This window comes from Zonotrichia albicollis, chromosome 21 (assembly GCF_047830755.1).
Source record: "Zonotrichia albicollis isolate bZonAlb1 chromosome 21, bZonAlb1.hap1, whole genome shotgun sequence".
Lineage (NCBI taxonomy): Eukaryota > Metazoa > Chordata > Aves > Passeriformes > Passerellidae > Zonotrichia > Zonotrichia albicollis.
This window is the reverse complement of record NC_133839.1, coordinates 8,695,292-8,704,532: the sequence shown is the minus strand read 5'-3', so window position 1 is coordinate 8,704,532 and position 9,241 is coordinate 8,695,292. Positions and strand designations below refer to the sequence as shown.

General features: G+C 48.9%; 2 protein-coding genes and 4 non-coding genes across 7 annotated transcripts; 1 reads left to right on the top strand and 5 right to left on the bottom strand.

Annotated features, from left to right (window-relative positions):
* Positions 1 to 228: 228 nt before the first annotated feature.
* Positions 229 to 4,056, bottom strand: RPL7A (ribosomal protein L7a). Its single transcript, XM_005494114.3, has 8 exons — positions 3,991 to 4,056; positions 3,350 to 3,470; positions 2,939 to 3,088; positions 2,133 to 2,273; positions 1,732 to 1,811; positions 1,268 to 1,398; positions 837 to 906; positions 229 to 387 (listed from the first exon to the last, which is right to left on the bottom strand). The coding sequence occupies exons 1-8, from the start codon at positions 3,991 to 3,993 to the stop codon at positions 283 to 285; spliced, it is 801 nt and encodes a 266-aa protein (XP_005494171.1). The 5' UTR covers positions 3,994 to 4,056; the 3' UTR covers positions 229 to 282.
* LOC113460158 (small nucleolar RNA SNORD36) lies at positions 1,473 to 1,546 on the bottom strand. Its single transcript, XR_003381902.1, has one exon. It is a non-coding gene; the product is annotated as a small nucleolar RNA SNORD36 (small nucleolar RNA).
* On the bottom strand, positions 1,969 to 2,046 carry LOC113460157 (small nucleolar RNA SNORD36). The gene has a single exon (XR_003381901.2). It is a non-coding gene; the product is annotated as a small nucleolar RNA SNORD36 (small nucleolar RNA).
* On the bottom strand, positions 2,345 to 2,412 carry LOC113460160 (small nucleolar RNA SNORD24). The gene has a single exon (XR_003381904.2). It is a non-coding gene; the product is annotated as a small nucleolar RNA SNORD24 (small nucleolar RNA).
* On the bottom strand, positions 3,157 to 3,229 carry LOC113460159 (small nucleolar RNA SNORD24). The gene has a single exon (XR_003381903.1). It is a non-coding gene; the product is annotated as a small nucleolar RNA SNORD24 (small nucleolar RNA).
* Positions 4,057 to 4,084: 28 nt separating the features above from the next.
* On the top strand, positions 4,085 to 9,027 carry MED22 (mediator complex subunit 22). Of its 2 annotated transcripts, none has more exons than XM_005494117.3 (4): positions 4,085 to 4,259; positions 4,717 to 4,797; positions 5,017 to 5,225; positions 8,614 to 9,027. In XM_005494117.3, exons 1-4 carry the CDS (start codon positions 4,137 to 4,139, stop codon positions 8,804 to 8,806), a joined length of 606 nt encoding a protein of 201 aa, XP_005494174.2. In that variant the 5' UTR covers positions 4,085 to 4,136; the 3' UTR covers positions 8,807 to 9,027. The 2 variants fall into 2 exon arrangements, with proteins under 2 accessions (XP_005494174.2, XP_005494173.2); XM_005494116.3 differs by having other exon boundaries at positions 4,086 to 4,259; positions 8,608 to 9,024.
* The last annotated feature ends 214 nt before the right edge of the window (positions 9,028 to 9,241 follow it).

Sequence of the window (9,241 nt, the reverse complement as noted above, 5' to 3'; positions counted from 1 at the left end):
TTAGATTTGCAAAACCAAGCCAGGCCTAAAGCCAGAAGTAGCCCAGCCCAGTCAACTTCAAAATCCCCTGTGCAGCTGAGCTGCTGGGCTGTGTGTTCAAGAGTAAAGTTACTCCAAGGTAAGTAATAACCAGCTCTGTGCAGCTGCTCCTGCCCAGCACTATTCTGTCACCAGATGGAAGGCACAGAAATACTCCCTGCCTACAACACCCCAAAGAACAGAGACCACTGAAACAGCTGGGGTTTATTATGTACAGAGAACAAGGTGCAATGCAGTACATCTTCAGCCCAGCTTTGTAGCCAGCTCTTTAGCCTTTGCCTTTTCCAGCTTGGCAATGCGAGCCACCGATTTTGGACCCAGGACATTCCCGCCCCAGTGACGACGGATCTGCAAGGAAGGGACAACAGGTTAGAGACTGCATCCATCTCTCACTGTGGCACTCAATTCTGCACAAGGGGAAAAGCTCCCCCAACTAAAAAGTCCTGCACATTTCAAGCACTGCACTACATTTTGGGGCAGCAGAGAAAAGCTTAAAATCCTACTCATTGAGGGATGTTGGATTCAGCTATCCCCTAACTCCTGGATTTGGGATATGGAGTTTAGGCAGCAAATGCTGTTGCCCTCTCTACAATTTTTGCTCTAGGGTTGCTGTTTACTTCTAACCTGGTGACAGCTTTCACATTTTACCTCATCCTCAGGTAGAGAATCTGGGTACACTGTAAGCAGACCTAGCTGTAACACACCCAAGTATAAACTGATGTCACTATGTCCCATTTCTCCCTTCTGGGATTGTTAACAGTGTACAAAGACAAGGCCAGCAGCACACAGAATCTTACCTCATCATATCTGTCATTGTAGTTGGTCTTCACAGCCTCCACCAGCTTTGCAAGGGCTCCCTTATCCTCCCTGTTGATGACAGTTTTAGTTCCTTTAGAGCCTTGATTGAACATTTTACATAAATATTTTGCCATAGAATTTGAGAGCCTCTACTGACAAACCAATTTTCCAAGTTAAGCAAAGCATCACTTACAAAGGGTTAACACTCAATCTGCACTGCTTGGATTTTAGAACAATCACCCTTTTGGTAAACCAAAATCATCTGCACCTTCAGGATTTGATAGAGACATTTTTATCAGACACTACAGGGGTGGTATTTTAATTTTATCCTTTCAGAGAGACCCAAGTTTGCTACCCACCTGCCTAGAGCCTGTTTAGGGCAGTTTGCTTTCTCCACAAGACAAATCAAGTGAGCTCCCAGAACACTTACGGGTTAACCTGGGTGAAGGCCACAGAGGTGCAGGTCTTCCTGTGGACCAGCCTGCCCAGCCTGGCTTTGCCCTTGATGATGCAGTAGGGGACGCCCATCTTGCGGCACAGGGCTGGCAGGAAAACCACCAGCTGGAAGGGAAGGGAGAGCTCAGCAAGTGGGGGAGAACAGCCCTTTGTGCTGCCTGTCAGCCTGGGCTGTGCCAAGTGCTCAGTGTTAAAAAGCTCGTTTTGCTCTTCACTGCTGCTTCAGGTGAAGAAATTCAAAACATCATTGCAAGGGCCCAGCCTGACTGTCCAACAGGACAACTACAAACATGCACAAGCATCCAGTTCTGGCAAATGTGCATTTGTGCATTTCTTTTTTTGGTGCATTCCCTTTCATGCAATTTGTCCTAAAACCCATTTTTGCCTTAAAAGCATTTCTAACCCCAGTTACACACAGGTAGCCTGTAACATGCTCACCTCAATGGGGTCTACATCGTGGGCAATAACGACAAGCTGAGCTTTCTTGTTCTCCACCAGAGTTGTGACAGTATTGATACCTGAAAAACAAGTTCTAGATAAGTTTGATTCCCCTCAGCCCATTTTCAGAGCTTTCTTACAAGCCAACTCTGATTCCACAGCACAGCATCACTATGGAAGTTACAAAAACTTTACAAAACCATCAGTGGCACAAAGACATTTCATGGACAATTCGCTAAAGCTCAGGGTTAAAAAGCTCGTATATTTTGTTCTTCACTTTGAGTTCAGGTGAAGAAATTCGTAACATCATTGCCATAGCTTGTCCAAGGCTGGCTGAAGAACCAACTCTCCATCAGTCAGTGCCACACTGCCACGTTCCCCCAGCTCAGGTACAAAGTTACCTGCTCGGAGGACGGGCGGCCGCTTGGTTGGAGCATCTCCCTTTCCTGCAGCTTTCTGCTCAGCACGAGCCAGCAGCCTCTGCTTCTTCTCCTGCTTATTTTCAGGCCTGTATTTGTGTGCCAGCTTCAGAAGCTGTGTGGCTGGAAGATAACACCTACTTATTAGTTGCATGACCTGAAAATCTAAGCATTCTTTTTAAAAAACACTGCAGTGCATCAGCGATCTTGGTGGTTGTCATCACATTTTTTTTTTCACAGCAAAAAGTGATCATCATCTGCACAGCCCAAGAGAGGAGAACCCTGAGAGCCCCTGTTTGCATTCAGCTCTGATGGCACTGAGAGCTCCCTGAGTGTCTGGATGAGGAAATGCCACAGCAATTATGGTTAGAGGTGGTGCATGGCTCTTTTAATGCAAGGAGCATCTATGAGGAGGAATTATGCTACACAGGTCCCAAGTTTTACCCCCAAAACCTGCACTCCCACAGATGTCTCAAGCAATCTGTTTATATCACCCTGGGTAGTTCTACATCAAGCTGGAAGAACAGAATTACAATTAAGATTTAATGCAGGGTTTGGGTCAGTAAATAAAGCTTTGGTATTTTCTAAATCCCTTTTCAGGGTACACAGCAGCAATTCAAGAGTTAAACCAGCAAACTGATTTTGACACCACTCTGCTTGCTATTAAAGCCTCCCTAAAACACTTTCACAGACACAGCCCAGTTTACCTTTGTTAAGGCTCACTTTGGATTCTTTGCACATCCCATTTACAGCCCAAGCCAAGAGAGCCTTGTGGGGCACATCCTCACCTGTCTGGCGGTCCAAGGCCTGGGTGAACTGGTTGATGGCAGGAGGAACCTTGAGGCGTTTGTAGAGGATGGACCTCTGGCGCTGCAGCCGAATGTAGCGTGGCCATTTCACAAACCGGGTGAGGTCACGCTTGGGCTGGATATCCTGTCCTAAAAAAACACAGCCTTTAGCTCAGGGCTGCCCCAAACCCAGAGCAGCAGCACGGCAAAGGCACAGGAGCATCAGTGATCTTGGTGGTAATGTGTCAGCACGACCACTCAGATAGCAAATATTCTTTCACATCATCTGCGCCTTGTACAAGAACAGCACTGCACAAAGTCTGCAGCGGTTTTTAATGTTTGTAACTTAATCTGTTCATTGAACAAGAAAAAAGCCATGGAAGCAACTATCCCAAATATTCATTCACTCACCGATGCCAAAGTTCTTGGGCCTCTTCTCAAAGAGGGGGTTGACAACCTTCTTGGCCTCCTGCTTCTTGACTACAGCAGGGGCCGGTGCCACCTTCTTGCCCTTGGCCTTCTTTCCTTTCGGCTGCAAGAAAGAAATACACACTTTATTTTCTTTTGCCTCTACAACTTGCATGCTTGGAAATTACCAACCCACCCTGGAAATGCATTTGTTTTCCCAGGCATTTCACCAGGCTAGCGGCCTCCCATGCTCTCCCAGAAAGAGGAAATCCGGTGCTTTGCACTTACAAGGTTTATAAACCACGCTGAGAGGGATAGGATTAAAGCGAGCGTGACGATCGCTTCCCCGAGAGCAGCCGAGATATCCCCACACGTTAGTGATCACCGGGACCCGACCTACCCCGGGAAGGCCCCGAGGCCCGGCCGGGCTGCCCGAGCCCGCAGCAGCCGCAGGTTCCCGGTCCGGGCTGCCAGGCCCATCCGCGGCCTTCCCCCATCACTGCAAATCGGGCACGAAACGCCGCTCCACCGCCTCCCCTGCCAACCAGGCACCTTCGCGACGCTACCACAGCCCATCGGCGGCTGCGAATAACCCCCGATGGCGATGGATGGCCCCGGCCCCCCGCGCCGCCGCCATCACTCACCATCTTGGGCGGAGGGAGAGAAAGGCGGAGCGAGGCATGCCGGGAGATTTCTACGGCGCGCGAGATCTCGCGAGAGCGCGGGAGGGCGAGGGCGGGGCCGGGGCCGGGGCCGGGCCGGTCCGGGGCCGTGGGGGGGGGGCGCAGCCATGGCGCAGCCCCGGGTGCTGCCGCAGAGCAAGGAGACCCTGCTGCAGTCCTACAACAAACGCCTCAAGGACGATGTCAAATCCATCATGGACAACTTCACCGAGATCATCAAGACGGCCAAGGTGGGCCTGAGCACCCCGGGTGCTAAGCGGAGAAGGGCGGGCGTACGCGAGGAAGAAGGGGCTGTGAGAGGAGAACCTTTCGTAGAATCCCCGAATGTTAAAGGCTTTAAAAGGACCTTAAAGATTGTTTCGTTCCACTCCCTACAATGGGCAGAGAAGCCTTCAGATGTCTCCAGGTTGCTCCAAGCTTTTCAACCTGGCCTTGGACATTGTGTGAATTGAACTGTAATTCACATACGGATGTAAATTTCATATACATAATGTGTGATCTCATTTCACATCTATTGAGATTCACGTGCATTTCCATATCTATAGGAAATTCACACACATATTCACATCTATAGGAAATCTACACACCTATCCACGTATATATTCCCATACATTGTACCTTATAACATATAATTATCTATTTCAATTTTAAGTATGTAGAGGTAGATTTGTGTACTTTTCTCTTTAGATCGAGGATGAAACTCAAGTTTCTCGAGCAACCCAGGGTGAACAAGATAACTACGAGATGCACGTCAGAGCTGCAAATATTGTGAGTAGCACGGTATTGTTCAGACCTGGGGGCAGCACATCCTGCACGGGCTGTTGGGTCTTCATAACACTCCCAAGGACTGCTGCCAGGAGAGTAACTTCATGCTGGGTCAGAATTCTGTCAGAATTCTCACATTGTGGGAGTTTGGCTGAAGGAGCAGCTTGGGAGATCTTGGAACAAAGCCCTGTTCTGATGTGTGATTTTTCTCTCTGCTGCAAGGTCCGAGCTGGCGAGTCCCTGATGAAACTCGTGTCTGACCTGAAGCAGTTCCTGATCCTCAACGATTTCCCCTCTGTGAATGAGGCCATCAACCAGCGCAACCAGCAGCTCAGGAGCCTGCAGGAGGAGTGTGACAAGAAGCTGATTGCCCTGAGGGATGAGATCTCCATTGACCTGTACGAGCTAGAAGAAGAATATTACTCTTCCAGGTACAAATAGGGCAGTGGACTCTGCCTTACAACTCCAGGCCTTTTTGGGGTACTTAGTCCAGACCATCAAATAGCCCTTAGAGTATAGGTGTTGAGAATGTTCCCCAAAATTTTTTAGTCCTACTTTTAATTAGGTCAAACTCTTTTTCTTCAAGTAAAGCCTTTTCCTTGTAGATAGCCTCCAGGGTTTAAATATCCTGGTGAAGGAGGTTTGATAGGTAATTTCCTTAGGCTTCTGTTGTAATCATTAGAAAAGAAGATCAATTTCCTTGGGGGAAATGCCTCTGAAGGAGCCTCAGGCTCTCTCCCTGCTGAGCTGGGTCCTGATGTCAGCTGGTGTCACCTCACCTTGGTGGTGAGTCCTTTCACAAGTGACCTGGTCACACATTGTGCCTTTTCCTTCACAGCCCACTGCCCCCAGCTGCCTCCAGTCCTGCTGGGGTCAACATTTGTAAGGAGCAAAAAGACTTGCTCAGTTTCATTGAATTATGAGGAATTGTGATAGGATTTTCTAAGGAATGATTTATTACTGGTTTGTTTGTGGGATTTTTAATATTTTTAAAAGCCTCTTATTTAGCAAACAGACTTTAGAGAATTCAGACACTTTATTTTTTTTTGTCATGCACTCCAGCACTTCTAGTTAATGATGCAGTAAATGACAGCAGAAGGAAACAAATGTAAACCTGGTTATTTTGGCTGCACTTTCCAAGCTAAGTGAAGTCAGTGCAATAATTCTAGGAATTTTAAACAAACACTTAACTTTAAAAAATCTTACTTAAAATTTTACTAACCAGGTTTTCTATGTTTGCCTTTTCCATTTTTCTAAGAATGCTGAATGCCTATAACCCCAGCAAAGTCAACTAAATTGCTCGATATCTTTGAAAGTAAGGCCATTGTTTATGAGTAATATATGTATTTTAAGAGTAAAAAGATAATAATATGACACAGCTTAGAGGTAAAAACTTAGAGTTATTTTTCAAACTGTATTCAGTTTTTTGAGGAGGTTGTGATGATCACAAACCCAAGCCCCTGTGTGGGTGCTGATAGGTCCATGACATAGCAGTGAGCTCATCCAGAGGGGTGTGGTGTGGGATGAGAGTGCCCCCCATGTGCCAGGTGTCCCCAAACTGCCACCACTGTGTGCTGGTCACTCTCACTTTTGCACTGAGGGGTTCTGGCCATGCTGGCATGGTCTGTTCACCTGCCTGGCCCCAGGTGCCACATAAAGCAACCCTTGCTGGCAGAACTGACATGGAAACACAAATGTGTACATCAGGTGGATTTACCTTCCTGCTCTTTCTTATGGGTCATGAGGTGAGGAAACCTGGCAGCTCTGCAGAGCTGTGATCTGACACTTTGTTATCATGTAGCACTTGGTCATTTGCTTCTTCCCTTCCTGTGCTCTTTCCTGTCTTTTTCTGCACCAAAGAAATCGTGTCTGTGTAAATACAGAAACAGTGATTTATTCAAAGTCCTTTTGTAATTAGAATACTACAATATTTTTAATGAAATCTTGCCTAATGTGGGGGAAGAGTTTCTGTTATGTCACAGCCATGTTTCAGTGGCTGTCAGCACAACAGCCTGTTTGTCCCCAAGGGGAGTTCCTTGCTCTCCTGGGAATGCCTGGTCAGTTGTAGGGTCAGGTGTTTGCCAGGCTTTTTATGTGCACATGGGCCTTTTGAAACTAGACCCAAGAAAATTGTCCTGAAGGAATCTTTGTTTTCCTGCCCTGTGATCAAGTCATTTTCTAGAGCTGTCCCTCTGCCCTCAGACTGGCTGGGTGCCTCAGGGGAGTAGTGAAGTCCCTTCCATGCCCTGAGGAGCCCTCCCAGGACAGAGCAGCTGGGCTGGGCAGAGCTGCTCACCGAGCCTGACTGCTGAGCAGTGTTAGCTGAGAGTGGAGCTTGGGCTCTGCACCTGTTCTAACTGGGGCAGCAGGAGAAGCAGTCACACTTGTGCCACAGCTGGAACCTGGTTAGCAGCTCCCTGCCATGAGGTGTGGGTGCTGTGGTCAGGTTCTGCTGGGAAATCATGGCCTGAGGTCTGTGACAGAGCAGGAGTTGTAGTTCTGGTTCAGTCCTGGAGCCCAGCTGCAGTGTTGGGGACTGATCTTCCAAGGGATTGTACAGAAGCCCCAGATATAAAACCTGTGCCCACTGCCTTCTCACTGCTGCAAAGGCAGCTGGGTGAGGCTGCCAGGAAAGAGCTCAGCTTGCCCCTGGTGCTTTGTGTGCTTGTGCCCCAAAGTGGTGACTGCAAGTCCAGCTTGCCCTCTCTCATCCTAACCCCCAGAGCTGCATTTGTGTTCCATTGCTCCCTCCTCTGAGATCACAGGAGCTGTCCTCAGTGTGGGGTTAAATCTCACATGTTTCATGTTTGTGCAATATGAACTGTCTCATATTTCTATACTTAAATATTTCCCTGAGCATCAGTCCATACATTACAAATGTAAATAAAGCTGCAACAACAAAATCACTCGACCCCCTGGGTTTGTTTTTCTCTGAATGCTTTCTGCTCCAGCACTCCCTTTGTCTTGGGTGTCTCTTGTGTGTGCAGCTCTTCTCTTTGGGATTTGTGTTGGTTTTGTTCCAGTTCCTTCCATGTTTCTTTTTAGTTTTGGCCCTTCCACATTTTGTTTTCCTCAGAGTATGGGCAAGAATTAACCAGTTGTTTAAAAACCTTATTTTCCCACACTGCTGGTCCATCCAGTGTTGGAGTCCAGCCAGCTGCTTTTAGAAGCACTGTTAGCTCAGGCTCTCTGGGGAAAGGCAGGAGCTGTCAGTATTTTATAATCAAACTGGGAAGCTTCAGTGGAAGACCCAAACCTGTGGAGCACTTTCTTGAAAGGGCAGGGGTGCAAATAGGGTTCTTCTTCATTGTGACAGGGACAGGCCCCAAAACAACTGTGGCAGGTTTTTTTTGCTGAAGTAAAATTTAAAGCAGGATTTCTATTTTTTCCTCACATAGGTTGCAGCCTAATTCCAAGTAAAATAATTGTGGGTAAGGTCCATGTCTCACTCATCAGTAGCAGAAATCGCACATTTGGGGGTGTCAGGACTTCAGCTCAGATCTTTTCAGAGACTTGGAGTGTCTGGATTGGAATTGAGCCTCTGTTTTATTTTGTAGCCACAGTTCTCTAAAATTGCCCCAATCCTCACCAGGCCCAAGAGATTTTAGGACCAGCCCTTAGGAGGGGTGTCTTAGGGAAAGCCAATGTCACACGACTTAGGATGATTTCATGAACACAGACCTTACATCCAGCATTTTTTTTGCCATTTTCTTAATGCTTTGCTTCTGTCTTGCTCCCTCCACCCTTTCCATCCCTCCCCTCCTCTGTCACCACACCTGCTCTCTCCTCACTGGGGTTGTTTGTTCTGGAAAGCTACAGTCTGTGTGACAGCAATGATCTCCCACTGTGCGAAGCCTACTGGAGACAAGACTTGGCCACGCTGTCCCCCGAGAGCCTCTCGATGCCTCTGGCAGCTGCCACAGCCGAGCAGAGCGTTGTCACCTCGCAGAGTTCCACCCCTTCGCACCCGCACGTCAACGGGCACGGGGCGGGCCCCGCCGAGCATTCCTGAGGAGGATCCGCTGCTGCCGGCCCGCGGTTCACCCGGGGATGGTCCCGCCGAGCATCCCTGAGGAGGATCCGCTGCTGCCGGCCCGCGGTTCACCCGGGGCTGGTCCCGCCGAGCATCCCTGAGGAGGATCCGCGGTTCATCCAGGGATGGCCCCGCCGAGCATTCCCAGGATCCGCGGTTCATCCAGGGATGGCCCCGCCGAGCATTCCCAGGATCCGCAGTTCATCCGGGGATGGTCCCGCTGAGCATTCCCGAACAGGATCCGCGGTTCACCCGGGGATGGCCCCGCCGAGCATTCCCAGGATCCGCGGTTCATCCAGGGATGGCCCCGCCGAGCATTCCCAGGATCCGCGGTTCATCCAGGGATGGCCCCGCCGAGCATTCCCAGGATCCGCAGTTCATCCGGGGATGGTCCCGCTGAGCATTCCCGAACAG

Coding starts and splice junctions, on each gene's coding strand:
- MED22 (XM_005494116.3), top strand. CDS start 4,137: ATGGCGCAGCCCCGGGTGCTGCCGCAGAGCAAGGAGACCCTGCTGCAG. Junction 4,260..4,716: donor AGATCATCAAGACGGCCAAG/GTGGGCCTGAGC, acceptor TTTTCTCTTTAG/ATCGAGGATGAAACTCAAGT. Junction 5,226..8,607: donor GAAGAATATTACTCTTCCAG/GTACAAATAGGG, acceptor TGTTCTGGAAAG/CTACAGTCTGTGTGACAGCA.
- RPL7A (XM_005494114.3), bottom strand. Junction 3,089..3,349: donor GCCCAAGAACTTTGGCATCG/GTGAGTGAATGA, acceptor GTGTTTTTTTAG/GACAGGATATCCAGCCCAAG. Junction 388..836: donor ACAATGACAGATATGATGAG/GTAAGATTCTGT, acceptor CCTTCCTTGCAG/ATCCGTCGTCACTGGGGCGG.